We start from the raw sequence: 19,408 nt of genomic DNA, 5'->3' as shown, positions 1-19,408 counted from the left end.
CATTGTTGCTGTTAACAAGCATATTATCTCTAGAGACACAAATCCACAGTTTGTGAACTGCAAAACTAAGCATCTCTGATGGTATCTTCTAGACTGATCGCTGAGTCCCATTGGGTAGTTAGAAAAATTAACCTATATAATCTATACAGAAGCCCTTGGAACCCCATAAGATTGGGTCCTTAATCCATGAATTATTGGAACTAATTTACAAAACTTTTCTTAAACATTATATGAATATATTGTCTCATACTGTAGAAGTAGAATTTATAATTCCTATTCCATGATGAGATACATTATAGCTCAAAGGTATCTTAATTAAAACTATCTGTAGATAGGTTTTTCCCTCAAAAAGCATTTTATCAAAAAAATCCGATTTAAATAAAAAAAATCTGTTTTTTGTTTGTTTTGTTTTTTTTAAATCATTGATTTTTATCCACCCTGCCTGAAATTGTGTTCAGTTCTGAGTACCACATTGTTAGGAAGATCTTGAAAAATGAGGGGAAATTTACTTTTGTTGCTCATCTCTGATTAGAGGGCTGAATCAATGGATTTGGGAGGAAAGACTCGAGAGCAACATATGTGTAGCTTGGCTAAGGGTACGTCCAGACTACCCGCCGTATCAGCGGGTAGCGATCAATTTATAGGGGATTGATATATCGTGTCTCGTCAAGACACGATATATCGATCCCCGAACACACTCCCCGTCGACTGAGGAACTCCACTGGAGCGAGCGGCGGTAGTGGAGTCGATGGGGGAGCCGCGGCCGTCGATCCCGCGCCATGAGGACCCAAGGTAAATCGATCTAAGATACTTCGACTTCAGCTACGCTATTCACGTAGCTGAAGTTGCGTATCTTAGATCGATTTCCCCTCCACCCCACCCCAGTGTAGACCAGCCCTAAGTGACAACTAACAAGAAACAGGAACATTCTCCTCTCGTTTATAGGCCTGATTCTCCTTTCCACACCAGTGTAACTCTGACTTCAGCAGTTATACAGAATGTATACTGCTGGGAGAGGAGAGTCAGGCCTGTGCCTCTTTTTTTATATCATGGCAGTGTCCCTTGCACTAAAGGTGGGCATCCTCTCTGCAATACCTGGCATGGCTCAGGTAGTGTTTGAGGGGGAAGCATTGGAAGGCTCCATTTTGCCAGATACTGTTTGCCTCCATTGCTTTTAGTGCAGTGAGCAAAAGCTTATTTGATCAGCCTGTTTGTTAATCTCTGGAAAATGAGGGCAAGAGCAAGATTTGTAATGGGAAGTGACATAACAGTGTGTACTGTTTGTGTGTGTGTGTGATGGTAAGGATGGGAAGGGAGAGTGGCGTATGGTGTGTACTTTTACAGAGAGGATTTGGGGAAGGGGAACAGAGCAATATTCCTTTTCAGTGATTCATTCTAGTACTTTACTAGAGTCTCTTGATGAGGCTCCTGCATTAACCAAGAAGCTTATTCTAATTCAGCTGAAGAGTCGATGATTTAAATTAGGGGGCTAGAGACATCTGCATAAGCTTTGCTCTATAAAGAGGTGTGTTTGCGCTTGTTTTAAAGGAGCACTGTCAAGATACTCAAGCCTGAAAAGGTAACATTATCTTGTAGCAGTTTCCCTTGTTTTAGATATGTATTTTGTTTTAAATAAATAAAATACAATCAAATCAACATCAGTACAAGCAGAGCTACAAATTGATGGAGACCAGTTAGTGTGTTAATTGCAGACCCAGCCCACAAGCTGCTCTAACTGAGTGAACTTCTGTGCTCACATGGAGCCTCACTGACTTCAGTAGGGCACTGGTATCCACCTGCAGACAGATGCTTGCAGGATCAGGGCCTTGGAATGTCAGCTGTTTGTTCAGCACTTGGTACACTGGGGCCCTGATTTTGGTTTAGCGCCTCTGGGCTTTACAGTAGTACAGTGCGCGTCAGGAAGTTTTCTCTCGGTTGATCAGATATGGTAATCATGTAACTAGATTTATCACATGGTGGTAGCTGAGATGTTGCATCCTGGGCACGTTACCTCAATGAACGTGAATTCTTTTGTCTTATGGGGAAAGTATTTTGCAAGCATGAGGAGTGAACTTACTTTCTACTCTTTTGCCCTAAGCTAGCCCTACTGTAGTAGGTATTCTCATTCAAGTCATCTAGTCCATTCCCCTGCACTGAGACAAGACTGAGGGCTTGTCTATAGTTATGGCTAAATCTGCACTGCTGTGATTGATGCAGTGGTGTCGATTTAGCGGGTCTGGTGAAGACACCCTAAGTCGATGGCAGAGCACTCTCCAGTCGACATCTGTACTCCACCTCCCCGAGAGGCAGAAGTTAAGTCACCGGGAGAGCATTTCCCGTCAACATAGTGCGGTGTAGACACCAGGGTAAGTTGATCTAAGTCAGGGGTTCTCAAACTGGGGGTCAGGACCCCTCAGGGGGTCATGAGGTTGTTACATGGGGGGTCGCGAGCTGTCAACCTCCACCCCGAACCCCACTTTGCCTCCAGCATTATAATGGTGTTAAATATATAAAAAGTGATTTTAATTTATAAGGGGGGTCGCACTCAGAAGTTTGCTGTATGAAAGGGGTCACCAGTAAAAAAAGTTTGAGAGCCACTGATCTAAGTTACGTCGACTTATGGCTTTAGTGTAGACAACCCTAAGTATTAGTGTTTGTCAAATCTGTTCTTAAAAACCTTAAGTGACAGAGATTCCACAACCTCCCTAGGTAATTTGTTCTAGTGCTTAACTACCCTTATAGTCAGGAAGTTTTTCTTAATGTCTAACCTAAATCTCCCTTGCTGGAATTTAAGCCCATTACTTCTTGTCCTGTCCTCAGTGGTAAGGAGAAAAATGTATCACCCTCCTCTTTATAACAACCTTTTACATACTTCAAAACTGTTATCATGCTCCTCTTGTTCTTCTCTTCTTCAGACTAAACACACCCGATTTTTTCAATCTTTCCTTTTTGTCATGTTTGCTAGACCTTTAATCATTTTTGTTGCTCTCCTCTGAACTTTCTCCACTTTGTAGACATCTGTCCTTCCCAGTCTTTGGTGCAGTTCTTGGAAAGTTTCAGGGAAAGGCACTGTAGGAAACATTGCACTTTTTTTAATGAGGCACTAGTATCTGAGCGGAACTTGGCTGAGCAAATCTGCTTCTCCAAAAGAGCAGAGGCAGGGAGTGGGTTTCAGAGCACAATCCCCTCTCCTTTGCCTGCACAGTAATGGTTGCTGGCTGCATCCATTTGGGACTAAAGATCCACAAAGGAAGAACTGAAATAATGTCTTCTCTGAGTAGACTTTTATATACCAATATATGCAGTCTGACTATCAATGCCTTTTAAAAGCAGTGTTTCCTGATGGGCAGAGCACTTGACTTTGACTCAGGAAACCTGGGTTCTATTCCCAACTCTGCCACTGTCCTGCTATGGCACCTTTGGTGAGTCCTTTCCCTTCTGTGCCTCAGTTTCCCCATCTGTAAAAAGGGGATCTCCCCTTTGAGATCTACTTATGAAAAGTTCAACATAAGAGCTAAGTAATATTATTATTTATTATGCTGAGCTGAGATCATAAGATTGCTTTTCTTTGTGCTGGGTAGAAGACTATTAAACCTTCTTTCTTGACTGTGGATCATATTTGTGATACAATTTAAAAGCTGGTTATATATTAGCTATTTCTACATACAGTGTGCAAGTGACCTGGTCCTAGATCAGTGGTTTTCAAACTTTTTTTCTGGCGATCCTCTTGAGGAAAATTATTGATGCCCGTGACCCAATGAAGCTGGGGGTATGGGAAGGGCTATGGGCTGGGGCAGAGGGTTGAGGTGCAGGGGTGAGGGCTGCAGCCAGGAATGAGGGGTTTAGGGTGTGGGAAGGGGCTCTAGGCTGGGGCAGGGGGTTGGGGTGCATGAGGGGGTCAGGGTTCTGGGCTGGGGATGCAGGTTCTGAGGTGGGGCTGGGAATGAGGGGTTTGAGGTGTGGGAAGGGGCTCTGGGTTTGGGGCGGGGCTCAGGGCAGGGGATTGGGGCACGGGCTGACCTTGGGTGGCTCCCACTCAGCAGCAGTGCTAAGGCAGGCTTCCTGCCTGTCCTGCCACAGCAGACTGTGCTGCGCCCTGGAAGCGGCCAACAGCATGTCCGGCTCCTAGATGGAGGTTCCCAAGTGGCTCTGTGCGGCTCTTGCCTGCAGACACTGCTCCCCTACCCCTGCTCCCATTGGCTAGGGACCAGTTAATGGGAGTGCGGAGCCGGTGCTTGGGGCAGGGGCATTGTACGGCAGCACCGACGATGGGACTTTTAACAGCCCAGTCGGTGGTGATGGCCAGAGCTGCCGTGACCCAGTGCCTTATGTTCCACAACCCAGTACTGGGTTGCGACCCGCAGTTTGAAAACTACTGTCCTAGATAAGGCTCCACAGAATACTGTTACTACAGATCTTTAGAATCCAGAGACTTCCTCCTGGTGTTTTTGCAATGGCTTCCTCATTTTGATGCAAAGCTGAAAGTTTGTTCCTGTCTTTGCAAACTTGTGCTACAAGACAGGAGCAGTAAGTAACTTGAAACCAACATCTTCCAACCTGCTTTTAGGTTCCTTTAACAAAAGATTTACCCTGGGCTGAAAGAATTGTGGTTTGAATTATCTGCCTGTCAAGGCTAACCTGTCACATGGCTCTTCGACAGCGGAAGATTTTGAAGGTTGAGATTAAAGGGTGGCTCTTTTACAGACAGTTCAATCTAAAAAGGAAATGATGAGATCATTGTGTGAGTGTATAAATAAATGGTCTGGGACAGGTTGTCGGGTTGTGGGGGTGATGCAGAAATCAGGTTAGAAATCTCTAAATCTGACCTTAAAGAGACTGGTGGGAAGTGAACACCTCAGAGCAGTGTTCTGTGGCAACCATTATTCAGGAACTGACATGTTTAGTAGTTAAAACCATTCATTATTTTGTCCTTTATTCCCCATGGGGAGAGTTGCTCTGAAAATCAATTCCCTTTGTTGCCACATCAAGATCTATAACTCTCTGTGTTATTTATTTTTCCCAAGCAAATGGTGATAGAATACAGGGAGCTCTGCTCCTCGAATCAGGATGGAGATAATATCAGCCTGCTGAGAGGGGATTTTAATCTCCCTACTGCATTTTAAATTAATCAGATATTTTCTGAAATGCTTTACTGGTTTTGAATTGAAATTGACTGGCTTCCATCTTTCCAATTTCCTTTCCTCAAGCACTCCAATCAAATCATTTTACAGTAACTGATAATACTATATAGGAGAAGGCACTTTTCCCAGTGTGTATTGTTGGTCTTACGGAACATAACTCCAATTTATTTCCTTTTGTCATGGAAAAGGTTATTTAGAAAATGAAGTTTGGCCTCTCCTGTTAGTCTAGTCACGGCTGATAGGTTTGTGGACTAACTTTAAATACATTTTGAGTCATACAACAATGTTTGACCCAGGCTTTGGTTCATATATATCAATAGCATTTTACGGTAGGGTAGAAAAGCTTTAAATGGGAACCTGAATATGTTTCTGAATGCAGTAGATAGAGTATACATCCAGTAACGTTAGTGAATATTGAGCATATACTTCTGTTGGATTATGAAGAAGCAGGTTGTTTGATAGATACTCTCCTTGAGCTGTGCTTACTCAAAATGGACTCCTGTAGATCATTTTCTAAGTGACTATCTTCTCTTATGAATTTCAATGAAGCAGTGGATATAAAAGCTGAAGTGTTCCCCCAATTCCTAGCCCTTCTATTATTTTATGGAAGTGTTGTCTAGTGGTTAGAACAGGAGATTTGGTTCTGTTCTTAATTCTGCTTCTGATTTCCTGTGTCCTTGGGCAAATCACTTCACCTCTCATTTTCCCCATCTAATATTTAGTTACCACACAAAAATGAGGTAGGGTTTCACTAATGCTAGCAAAGCACTTTGATACTGTAGATTAAGGATGCTATATAATGTACTAAGTATTATAATCTAGAACTAAGTCTTGTACAATTGCTGCTAAAGGAGTAGCATATGGTGTTGCAGGGTGGAGGCAGGTTGCATGGGCATAGCAATGATACGATGCAATAAAATCTAGCTAGCTAGGCATTTATACCATGCTCATCACAGCAGGGAATCACAATTTAGGGCTCTCTCAGCATCCCTTTTTCACAAGGACTCCAATAAAAAAAAAATCCAGCACCCAAAAATGTAGAGAGATAACTATATTCTAATATAACTATATTATAGTTATTATTATAAAAATAACTATATTAACCCTTTAAATTGAGGAAATTGGTAACTCCTGGATTTTACTTAGCATCCTTAACTACCATTATGATGTTTCCAAACATCACATGTAGGGACCTGGACATTCAGTAAGTCCCCAATTCAGCAAAACACTAAGCATAGGCTAAACTTTGCTGAATGGCTTTGCTCTGAATTGGGGCCTAATTTTATTTATATGCCTTGGGTATTGGTTTGTTTCTTTAGAATAAATGGTGTCTGGATATTTCAGGTCCTGCGAATTTGCTTCTGTTCTATACAGCTTACAAGGCAGCTAATCAAAACACCTCATTGAGCCACTAGTGCTGGAACTGAAGTTCGTTCTGTCTTAATGTATTCTCCATCGCTGAGACTGTCAAGGCTCCTTCCCCACTCTGAACTTTAGGGTACAGATGTGGGGGCCTGCATGAAAACTTCTAAGCTTAACTACCAGCTTAGAACTGGTCCACTGCCACCACTCCCAATGTGCTAATTCCCTTCCCTGGGTAGCTTTGAGAGACTCTTCACCAATTCCCTGGTGAATACATATCCAAACCCCCTGGATCTTAAAACAAGGAGAAATTAACCATCCCCCCTCCTTTCTCCCACCAACTCATGGTGGATCAAGATCCAACCCCCTTGGATCTAAAAACAAGGAAAAATCAATCAAGTTCTTAAAAAGAAGGCTTTTAATTAAAGAAAAAGGTAAAAATCATCTCTGTAAAATGAGGATGGAAAATAACTTTACAGGGTAATCAAACTTAAAGAGCCCAGAGGACCCCCTCTAGCCTTAGGTTCAAAGTTACAGCAAACAGAGGTAAACACCCTAGCAAAAGGTACATTTACAAGTTGAGAAAACAAAGATAAAACTAACACGCCTTGCCTGGCTGTTTACTTACAAGTTTGAAATATGAGAGACTTGTTCAGAAAGATTTGGAGAGCCTGGATTGATGTCTGGTCCCTCTCAGTCCCAAGAGCGAACTCTCCCCAAAACAGAGAGTACAAGCAAAAGCCTTCCCCCCACCAAGATTTGAAAGTATTTTGTCCCCTTATTGGTCCTTTGGGTCAGGTGTCAGCCAGGTTACCTGAGCTTCTTAACCCTTTACGGGTAAAAGGATTTTGGTGTCTCTGGCCAGGAGGGATTATAGTATGGTACACAGGAGGGCTGTTACCCTTCCCTTTATAGTTATGACAGAAACAAAGCAAGTTACTGCACTGTGTTTAAAACAATTGATGAATCAGGTTTATCAGAGATAAACACACTAGGATCCAGCATAGTAGGAACTAGCTGTTGCAGATAAATTTAATGGGAATATAGGAAGCATGTAATGTAAAAATGTCTTAAAACTGTAGTTTAAATCTACTTATACACTAATTGGTACTGTAACTGTCCCTATGTATAGCTTAAAACTGTTACTTATTCAGCATGCAGAGATATGATTCACATGTGGATGACCTCTATAAAGTTTTCACAGCTAATTCTAACATGTCAGAATATAGTTTGCTTTTTAGACTCGGGTGTTGAAATCTTCTCAAGCAATTTATGTTGTTTTTGTCCAGCTAAATTGTCTGTGTCCGCATTCAACACACAGCAATATTGATAGTTCATTATTTTTTGGACTGGCATAGAGCTGGTCTTTGAAGTGGAGGAAATAGTTAGTGATTAAAAATGTATATTTTTAGAAACCATACTTGCAGATTTGACAAGCAACAGCACAAGCCCATCTTCTCTAGTATTGCCCCTTAATGACAGCTAGGGAAGTACGCTTACGGATAAGTAATGCAACTCAAAATACACACTTTGTCTCTCAGCTTTTAGTTAATAAAATAGCTTTAGCTTTTGCAGAAATTGACACATGTCTGAAGTTTATGATCTGTCCATGGGATGCATCTGACTTTCTCTCCAGGTACTCCCCACGCTGGCAGATCAACAGATGGGAATCTCTCCTGCTCCTGGAAACATGCTAAAGGATCAAACGCACTGAATATCACTAATGGTTTAGTACCCTGATAAGTTGACTTTGTGCATTGCAGAACTGGTCATTTCTGAACTCCTAATACTTTCAAATTAATATAAATCCGTTCTTTGAGTCAAATTCAAAGCTGCCTTTGAAGTTCTGAGAGCGAAACTCTGCCTGAAAAATCCAGATTAAAAGCACCACCCTGAATTAAATTAATTAATGCTTTTAAAGTGTGCTAAATAGAAAAGAACTTATTAGAAGAAATATCAGAAAGAAATGCCACTGCAAAACACAGTATCTTGGTATAAGGAATAGGGGAACTCAGGAGACCTGGGTTCTATTCCTGGTTCTGCCACTGGCCTGCTGGGTAAAGCACGTTACTGCTCGGTGCCTCAGTTTCCTAATCAGTAAAATGGGGATAACGATACTGACCTTTTGAAATGCACTTTGATATCTGGTGATGAAAAGTGCTCTATAAGAGCTCACTATTGTCATCATCCAAATTATTATCCAACTTTTTGTGAGTTACAAACTGAAATAAGATTTTGGCCCATCTGGACCTAATAATCCTGGAGGGGGAAATAATTTAAAATATGAGTAAATGCTTCATGTATAATATATATGAAATATGCTTTTAACCTTCTTATTGAAATTGTGCACTTTGATTCCACATCTGATGTAAATGTTACAGTGTGGAATAGAGATTTTAATTAGTTTTTTTTCCCCTGGTAGAATATTTCTTATCAAGAGTATTTTCATTGCATTTTCCTGACTACAGTAAATCTGTAGATTTTATCATAGATTTAAATGCACAAAAAGTCATGGTTGTGACATAAATCACTCAAAAGTCAGGGAACGTCAAAGTGAAGGTTCAATGTGCTAGAACACCTCTGCGCTCTTGTGCCAGTATATTAAAATCTGTAATTACGTGATCAAGCACTATTTCTCAAATAATACAACATCATTTTTTTTTTTCTGCTGAGGTTGGTGTTGCCTAGTGATTTCAGCACAGGACTGGAAATCAGGAAGTTCAGAGTTGTAATCCTGATTCTGCAGCTGTTGGCAACTCACTTAGCCACTCTGCTTCAGTTTCCCAACTTGTAAAAATGAAGATCCGTATCCACATCGCAGGTCTGTTATGAGGTATATTTAGATAATGATTGAGGCTTCCTACTTTTACAACTTTAGATAAACATTGAATTTCAGATAACATCTTATCATATAATCAAAGAGCGTATGGTAATATATAAGCAGCAGGTGGCAGAGTTAAGGATGATTTCCTGGCTTTTAATTGAGTGTGCAACTTTGCCATTGCTGAATTCATAAAAGGTTTTATTTATTTATGCAATTTCCTAGGTTGTTTTGTTTTATTTGTTTTTTTGTTATCGAAATGAGAAAAGTGAGGTGGCACAAAGAAGGAGAATTAGTCTCCCAGGCTTTCAATCTCCTTGAAAAATCCTTAATCCCAAGCAAATTCCCTTGTGTAATTTACAAACCCTACCAGCTTTACATCTACCTTTATGTGCACCATTTAAAAGTAAACAATATTTCCAAATCTGCATTCTCAAGTCTGCATTTTCAAACATTCACAACTTTATTTTAATTACGTACAAAGCTAAACAAATAACCCTATGTTGAGAGAACATTAACTTTGCAACTCAGAAGTTAGGAAATGCCAGAATTAAGATTGCACTGCAACCGTAGTTCACCACTCTTGTATGTATGCATTATGCTACAGTCTTCAATGACATGCACATATTCAGTTTTTTGGCCATGTCCCCGACCTCAATCAGTGCACAGAAACAAAGGTGCTCCCTGAATGGGTAATTATTCAATATTTTATCCTCATCATTCAGTGTGTGGCCTAAGTCTTATTTACCTTATACTATCCAAATTCTTTGTTGATTTCAAAATTATTAATTTCCTCATGGGCTTTTCTATGGAGCTCATCACTGAGGTGTCTGAGAGCTTTACAAACATTAAAGAATTTATCTTCACAACACCCCTGTTAGGTAGAGTGGTGTTGTTTTCAGTTTACAAGGGAGTTTTGTGGTACAGAGAGATGAATGGCAAAATTGTCAAGTGTCCTCTAATTTGGGTGCTCAACTTAAGATGCCTACGGTCTTATTTTTCAGAGAACTTAGTATTTTTATAGCGCTTTATATGTTCACAGCAGAGCTCCCTTGCCCAGCAGCATATAACAATTCTGGGGCAGAGTCAGGGATAGTATCCAGTTCTCTAGGGTAGCACTGGACTGTCTTAAAAGAAACCACCCTTTCTCTTCCTGCAATTTCCTGCATCATTCAGTGTATGCCTTCCAATTTCTGCAGCCGATGAGGCAGGGGTCCTGTAAACAGCTTTGTTCACTGCACAGTCCTGATTCATTTGCCTGAGCCCCATCTATCTTGTGCGCTGAATGGGGCAAATATCCTGTGTGGGGAAGAGAGCATGGGGAGGAAGTATGTAATCATGCAATTAAAGACTGTATCATAATGCATATATACAAGGGGGAGGAAAAAAGTTTGCATAGGCAAAAGTTCAGCCTGAGACAGACATGTGACATGGAACATTTTAGCTGGAATACTTAAAGTTTGGCACAGTGATAAACAACTGAAAACTGGGTTTTATAACGGAAAGTGTTAGGCTAGGTCTACACTACCCGCCTGAATCGACGGGTAGAAATCGACCTCTTGGGGATCGATTTATCGCGTCCTGTTGGGACGCGACAATCGATCCCCGAATCAATGCTCTTACTCCACCAGCGGAGGTGGGAGTAAGCGCCGTGGACGGGAAGCCGCAGAGGTTGATTTTGCCGCCGTCCCTATAGCGGGGTAAGTTGGCTGCGATATGTCGAATTCAGCTACGCTATACGCAAATTCAGCTATTCGCGTAGCTGAATTTGCGTATCTTAAATCGACCCCCCCCCCCTAGTGAAGACCTGCCCCCAGACACCTTAAACTATAGGCATTGCTGCCAGACCTGACTGTTGCACATTCTTTTTTTTACATTTAGCAAAGCAAGTATAGTTTACTGGGGATTGTTTTACATATCAGATGTGAAGTTTCAAAGAAGTCGTTATTGAATTACCACACCTCTTCCATCTCAGTATTTTCTTCAATATTTCTTTTATCATAACTGGAAAATGGCTTAATGGCTTTAGCTCGGTCCACCACACAAAAGAGACCTTTCAGCAGAGACCAGGCACTGAAGAATTCAGGCCAAAGGATGGATGCATCTTTCCGAAAGGGAACGGAGAACTAGACTGGAAACTTCTGCAACACTGATCAAATCCAGTACTCCTGCTACTATAAATAATAAGCCGGTTATGCACATTACAATAGTAATATCCATTCAGGGTTATAAGTGTTTCTTTTAAGAGGGATATATTCTGCTTCATGGGCTGTGGGGTTTACATGGTAATCATCTATTGATATTAATGTCAAAAACTGCACCACTTAGACCTTAATCCTGATCTCATTGCACAGTCTATGCAGCTTCCGTTATCGCACAGAGCTACTCTTTTCACAGTAAGTGTCTCGCTGTAAGGTGGTAGTGAAGACTGCCAGCTTTGAACAGGCAGGATGTCTCCCCTTGCTGATGTGGTTCCATATGATGATGTCCATTTCAAACCACTCTTCAAGGAGGATTTTATGGCTAATGAGTTTTGGAATCAGTATTGCAAAAATAATCCTGAAAAGGAATATGCGGCTTCTTGGGAGAGTGCTTAGCTGTCCAATTCCATCTCCCTACCTGTGATTTACAGACCATGCAGATTTTATTCCCTACAGATTTGTCATCTCTTCTTTAACTCTCCTATTTTCTTTGTCAAAAAACACTATACTTTTTCTCGCATTGTCTCTCATAATCAATGGGTCATCAAACATGCTAACTGTTGACTCAAGTTCCTTTCTCCACCTCCATCCTGGATTCTCTCCAATCTGCCTATCACCCTTTCTACTCCGTTGAAACTTCTCTCACCTAAATTCCTTAACTTCTTCCTGGTCAGATCACAGGGCCTCTTCTCTATCCTCATTCTTGACCTCTCTGCTCCTTTGACCTGGATCTCATCTTATTTCTCCAACATCTCCTCATGAATGTCACATCAACAACTTAAACTAAACATAGTGTGACGTTGCACTCCATATGTTTTATGGAAATATGCTAATGAGTGCAAATATAATGTAACTGGAATATGCTTTATGCAAAAGGTCTCTTGTAAGGTATCATTACAAAGCTTATAATCTACTGACTGTGTTCATCCTATTTGTATGTGTGTATCAGTCTTGTATCTGAAACTAGGTATATGAAGTATAACTCTGGGGGTCCTATTGTAATTGTGCAAAGTGTGGGCCGTTAATGGTGATGTGGAAGCTTGATGGCTCCCATTGACTAGGAAAATTGGTTGTAAATGGTCTGTTTACTTGCAAACCTTCCTGGGTGTCTGCAGGCCAGCCTGTGGGTAATGAAGAATGAGGTCTCACAGGACATGTGACCATGTCACATGATACTGGAATCCATCTTAAACCTGGTGCTTTTCCCTTTAGAAGGGTGGGCGGGGACCCAGAGAGACAAAAGATTCCCGCCTTGTGCCAAAGCTATAAAAGGGAGTGGAACAGAACAAAGGGGCCTGCAGTCATGAGAGAACCCCTAGTTTCCACCTAAAATGTCTGTTAACAAGGACTGTGCCTGGGGAAAGGATTCGGCCCAGACTAGGAAGGAGTCTAGTCTGTGAAAGAAACTTATTGGAACATCTGAGGGTGAGCTTTTACCTGTATTCAGTTTCTTAATGTATTAGGCTTAGACTTGTGTGTTTTTTGCTTTATTTTGCTTGGTGACTTACTTTGTTCTGTCTGTTATTACTTGAAACCACTTAAATCCTACTTTTTATACTTAATAAAATCACTTTTGTTTATTAATTAACCCAGAGTAAGTGATTAATACCTGGGGGAGCAAACAGCTGTGCATATCTCTCTATCAGTGTTATAGAGGGCAGACAATTTATGAGTTTACTCTGTATAAAGCTTATCCAGAGTAAACTCATAAATTGTCCACCCTCTATAACACTGATAGAGAAATATGCATAGCTGTTTGCTCCCCCGGGTATTAAACGGATTTATTTGGAGTTAAGATTCCATTAGGAACTGGGTGTCTGGGTGCTGGAGATAGGTGACCTGCTGAGCAGTTTTTGGTTAAAGTCTCAAGCTTTGGGAGCATGGTCCAGACCTGGGTCTGTGTTGCAGCAGGCTAGCATATCTGGCTCAACAAGGCAGGGTTCTGGAGTCCCAAGCTGGCAGGGAAAACGGTCTCAGAGGTAAATTCAGCACATCAGGTGACAGTCCCAAGGAGGTCCCTGTGACCGAACCCGTCACACATGGCCATACTGAACTCTTTATTTTTTCCTCTAAATCTCTCCCCATTCCTCTTTCTCTAACACTACTGATGACAACACCACCATCCGCTGTCACTGAATCCCACAAACTGAAAGCCATGTTTGACTGCTCCCTCCCTCACATCCAGACTGTGTCTAAATCCTGCCATTTTTGCTTCACAGCATCTCTAATATCTGACTTTTCCTTTCTGTTCAGACAGTCAAAGTTTTCTTCTAAGCCTTATTAAACCTTCCACATGGATAACTGCAACCTCCTCCTCTCTGGTCTCCCTAACACCCAGTTAGTCCCTACTTCATTCCATTCAACCCACATCTACCAAGATTATCCTCCTTGCTCAGTGCTCTGGCAAAGTCAACAGACTCTTAAACTATCTCTTCTAACTTTGCCACCACCACATCAAGCTTCTTGTTCTTACTGTCAGTACCCAGTGTAACTGCACCCCTCCTTGCTTACCTGACCTTGTCTTTTTTTTTTTTTTTTTTTGGTATCTCTATTCAGACCTCCACTTTGCCAGTGATGCTGACCTTGTTGCCCCATTCATCCATTTCTCCCATAGCCACCTTCTGTCTCTTGTACTCTACCCACATGCTTGGAATACTCTGTCTGAATTAATGCACCGGGCCAATTACTCTCTGATAATTCAAAACCCTCCTCAAGACCCTTTTCTGCTGGGAAACCTACAATAAATGAGCCAGCTAATAATTGATGTGTTGGAGGGCAATTGGGGTAATTTATGCAAGTAAATACAAAAATAATGATGCGACCATTGCAGAGATGTTAACAGGCCATTCTATGGTTCCTTACACTATGTGCCAGCTACACAATCTGTTCCACCTTGCATTTTGCTGTGACACTGCAAGTTCCTTTCCCAGACCTGAAGAAGAGCTCTGTGTAGCTCAAAAGTCTGTCTCTCTAATATCCTGGGACCAACATGGCTACAAATACACAGCATCCAACCACCTCCTGTCCATTCTACATGCATATTTCATCTCCTTCCCTCCACCTTTGTCCAGTTATTTTGTCTTTAAGAGTCTAAGCTCTTTGGGATAGGTACTGTCTTTTTATGTCTCAGAAAACACGTAGCATAGTATAGGTACTATCACTGTCTAAGGCTATGGCTACACTAGAGTGTATGGCTGCACCACTGTAAGCTCTCTGTGTAGCCGCTCTCTTTTAAGGTACTCCAGCCCCCACGAGCAGTGGTAGTGTGTCAGTGGGAGAAGCTCTCCCACTGACTTAGCACTGTTCACACTGTTGCTTAAATCGGTATAAATTATGTTGCTCAAGGGGTGGCTAGTTCAGACCCCTGAACAACATAACTTATGTCGACTTAAACTGTAGTGTAGCCATAGCATAAGGAAATAATTAATAAAGAAAAGACATAAGCAAGATATACTCTGATGCCTAGTTATATTAAAAGTACTATCACCTTGTGTTTATTCTTAATGAAATAAATAGAAACTGAATACTCAGCAGTGACCCCTCTTCTCTGTCCAATTTAGGAGCACCATTAACCAAAAGGGAAGCCCAATGGGAGCTCCACCCATTTCTTGGCTAGCAAGATGGTGAGCATGAGACAGGATCTGAGCATAGAATGCTTTAAATAGGAGAAGTTTTCAAGGCTGAGCTCAGGATTTAGAGGACCCTCAAGAATGGTGGGAGCTAACTGTCATGGTAAAGATAGTTCTCCTTCCAGATTAACTTGACATTTAACAAAAATACCAATGTTTGTTTTAGATTCTTGTTTTTCTTACTGGTAAGACTCAAGTTCATGTTTCTGTGTTACGAATGCAGCTCCCTGCACTGCAGTTTTTGTTGTTGATCTCATTGGTTCATGCAGGGAAACAGAGAATTATGAGCTCAGGTTCTGGCAGGAAAGTAAAAGAGCAAATAATTTTCAGATTTTTTTTATTTTAAGATGCATATGTTTGTAATTTAGTTTCACCCATCTTAATGTTTTTGGATCTGAAACAGTATTTTGTATTGTAATAAGCAGGGAAGTGCATGTGTGCCATTGCCTTTTGCTGAATATCAGAGCTTGTCCAGCCCTGTGCTGCTAACAACTAGTAGAGATTCTTCAGTAACTCCAGTGTATTTTCACTGAGTTCTAATGTTGTGAATTTCCAAATGGCTGTGGCAACGATGAAGGCCTAGGTAGCCAAAAGTTATTTATTTTCAGATCCTCCCTATTCACCTTTAATGGGTGAAATATAAGCAGTATTTATTGCCAAAATGTTCCTTTTAAAATAATTAACGGAGCTATTTGCAAATTACAAATAAAAACATTTTTACTTGGAGTAAATCAGAGTTGTAATTGTCTTAAATGAGACACAGACTATTTAACTTTAGGCTAATATCTTGTTAGTTATGCAAAGTAGCCTAACAATAGAAATTCTCCAAATTTGCAATTTTCCCCTTTAGCTTACTGAAGGAGTCTGAAGATACAATTTTACAGTAACAGAAAGCTCTTGTATTTAACTTTGGCTTATTTTCCACTAGGGGGAGGTGTAGAGTCAGGAATGTTTGCTTTTTGTTTAAAACTGGTTTTTATTATTATTATTTAGTTTCATTCCAGTTTTCTGTGTCAAGTGAAGCTATTAATATATGATAGTGAGATCACAGCTCTGAATTATGGCTTTCTTACCCGCATCAAAATTGTATATGACAAGTTTTATTAACCCCAGCTGACTGTAAATGACTAAACACCATACAGGTTTATTGTTTGATTTTAAAGCTACTCTGGCTTCAGTTTGCAAAATAGAAAGAAGGGGGAAGTGAACAAAGAGAGGATGGCTACAGCTCAAGGAGCAGAAAGGTTTAAAAGATATTTCTCATCTTTTCATGTGTATGCATTTGTATATGCATTGTGTGTGTAATTTTATATGCGAATATACTCAGTGTGTGGTGTGCAATATCTAAAATTTCCTGTTTAGTGTTTTTATATTTTGAGCTATTTTTCTGATAGCATTAATGAGTTTCTGAAGACTGTGTGCCCTTGATTATGATGTCCTCAACCCCCAAAGATGGGTCTGTGTATATCATGGGCTGTGTTTTTGTATTGATTTTCTTTTAAAGTTTTTACTATATTGTTACAGTCTGAATATAAACCTTTGGGAGAGAAGCAGAATCTCTGTGTTAAATCCATCTGCTTACCTGCCCAGCAAGGGATTCCAAAAACATTCACCACCTGCAAAGCAGTAGTTTGTTTCTAAATCAAAAAATCTCAGTATTAGAGTTCAAAAATGTTTTCTACCCACCATCTGTACTTTACTGATGAGAAAGCAATCCACTGGATATTTTGAGGAGTTCATTGTATCTCTTTGATTTTGTACCTTATCATTTTGTTATGTTAAAGTTCTTTAAAAGATCCTTGTTACCATTATTACCACTATTATTTTAAAATTGTATTTTAATTCACTGCACTGGCAGATTTGGAAGCTGAAGCAAGAAGGAGAAATGCACAGATGTTTGTAACCCTCCTTCCCTCCAGTATTTAAATAAATATGGCAATGAAAGCAAGAGGCTTGAATTTGGAATGTTACCACAGTTCTGCCCAGTAGTGAACTGTCCTCAAACTACATGACAATTCTGAAAAAAATGTAAACCCTGGTTGTCTTGCTCCAGTAGATTAAGAAATTGCAATCATTGCTATAAATTGTTGGAGCATCTCTCGAATTTCGGAATGCTTATGGAATTACTGCCACATTCCAAACTTAGTTTAAAAATAAAATTAATGTTTTAAATGAAAATGTATAGGATTTCTTTCCCCACCATGTTTGGTCCCTGGAGGGGGTATCTGTATAAATAGAAACTTGCTTCTTTTAAATTGGTCAATATGACACAAACACTGGATTATGGCATCCCTTTTTTATTACTGACGTGTAATATGTCAACATCACCACTGCACTAGTTCCTCCCCCCCTTTGTGGGCAGTGTCAATAAAGTGACCACAAGCTTAATGGGCCACAATGACTGAACTCCTGTGCCATCCCTGAGCTTGTCCATCCCCCCAACTCTGGTGATGGTCAGATCAAGGTACAGCACTTACCTTTTTGACAGAGCCTTCCCATACCATCAATGCTCCAATTCATTTTAAAAACACTACACAAAGTCTGCCCCAAAGGAGCAGAGAGAGAAAACCACCTCTTTGTTCAGGTTTTTGTTGTCATTAATTTTGTGAAGCACTTGGCTACCATGGTGACAAGTGCTATATAAAAGCCTCAGATAACTCTGTCTCAGGGCAGTTTGGATTCTTGTTCACCCCGCTACAAGTGGCATTAATTGTAACCCCCTGCACTAAAGTCTGGACCAAATAGGTCGTGGAGACTGAATTCTCCTTTCTCTGCACATATTCGCTGCAGAACTGGTTTGAGGCATGTTGGTGCAAGGTAGTGTGTGAAAAGCTTTCACTCCCACTGTCCATTGTGTAAATCCCCAATAGCTACACTGAGGTCTTCAGGCTCAAGAACTGTCAGGCCAGCATCTTCTACCAGCACTAACTTTTGCCACTTTTTGATTTTTAATTTTTGCCCCTTAGGGTAATGTGACTTCTGTTGTTACTTTGATATCTCAGCATAGCCTCCACGGACTCCTATTGATATCACGATGTTCTCTCCATACACGTGCCCATACACTGGCATGAGTTCATTGTAAAGTCAGTTGGCAGCTAGGGTTTTAAAATAATAATAAAAAAAAAACCCTCTGACAAAAGAACTATTCAGTACATTCAGGGTGCAATCTTGGTCCCACTGAAGTCAATGGCAAAACTCCCATTGACTTCAATGGGGTTAGAAGTTGAAGCTAAGATACCCTAGGGACAAATTCATCCTTATTATAATCCCATTAATTTGGAAAAAACATAGTTACAAGAGGGATGGACTTGTTCAATTATGTCAATTTCTCTTAATTTTAAAAACACCTAAAAGCCCAAGCTCCTAGGGATTGATTGCATGGTTCATTTTAAAATGTAGCCTTTTTAGTTAGAACTTGGCAAAAAGCAATTGAATCCATTTCCAAATTCAATGTTTCCTATTCTCTCTAATAGTACAACTGTTCCATCTTTTTCAATTTTTTTCTCTTGCTAAAAAAAAATATTTGGGTACCAAAGTGTATACCCAATGTTAGCCCATCTGGATTTATCCAAGGTCTCTAATGGAGTTGCCAAGTTTTATTCCACTATAGAGATGCTATTAGAGACAGTACAGTAAGTAATGTACAGAGGGCTTTAATTTCAAGGCAGAATCACGTGTACAAACCCACCGTCAAATGAGAGGATTCAAAAATTAAATGGAGAAGTTTTATTTCTGAATTTCTTATTCCGATTGGCCTAGTTTATTGCAATAAGTAGTTAAATCAGCAGCTGAGAGAAACTCGGGTACAATCCCCTGTTGATGATGGCTGGAAGTGAGCATACTAAGACTGCTGCTTATTATAAATAAATTGGATAGCTTCCCTGTTATCTTGTCCTCCTCCTCATTTATCTTCACCGGCTGTCTCTCTTCATATGTCTAGATTGTAAGCTTTAGGGAAAGGATGATCTTTGTATTATATATGTGTACCATGCCCAGCACAATGGGGTTCTGATTAGGACCTCTGGGTGCTACTGCATACAAATAATGCATTTAATAAGAAATCCTGATTCTGAAATGAAGTTCTTCTCTTCTGTTTGTACTCTCTCTCTCTCTCCCCGGTGTCCATGTTCTGGGATTTTGAGATTTGTGGTTTTGATCCCCATCTTTTAACGTGTCCTCTGTGTGGTGGTTCTCTCTTCCTCTTTACCCCATCTCCTTGTGACTCCTGTTTGCTTGCCTCTTGTCATGATTGGT

General features: G+C 40.5%; 1 protein-coding gene across 6 annotated transcripts in view; it reads left to right on the top strand.

Moving 5' to 3' along the window:
- BBS4 (Bardet-Biedl syndrome 4) overlaps positions 1-19,408 on the top strand; it is a 117,815-nt gene that overhangs the window by 19,084 nt on the left and 79,323 nt on the right. Inside the window, exon 1 of one of the 6 annotated variants that reach the window (XM_034783337.1) lies at positions 9,193-9,324. The exons of the other annotated variants lie outside the window; for them this stretch is intronic. Coding sequence (XP_034639228.1) covers positions 9,300-9,324 — 25 coding nt within the window. The 5' untranslated portion in view covers positions 9,193-9,299. Of the gene's footprint in view, positions 1-9,192; positions 9,325-19,408 lie in introns of those variants that run through there. 6 annotated transcript variants of the gene reach the window in all.

This window comes from Trachemys scripta, chromosome 10 (genome assembly GCF_013100865.1).
Source record: "Trachemys scripta elegans isolate TJP31775 chromosome 10, CAS_Tse_1.0, whole genome shotgun sequence".
Taxonomy (NCBI): domain Eukaryota; kingdom Metazoa; phylum Chordata; order Testudines; family Emydidae; genus Trachemys; species Trachemys scripta.
This window is presented reverse-complemented; position numbering and strand designations above follow the sequence as displayed.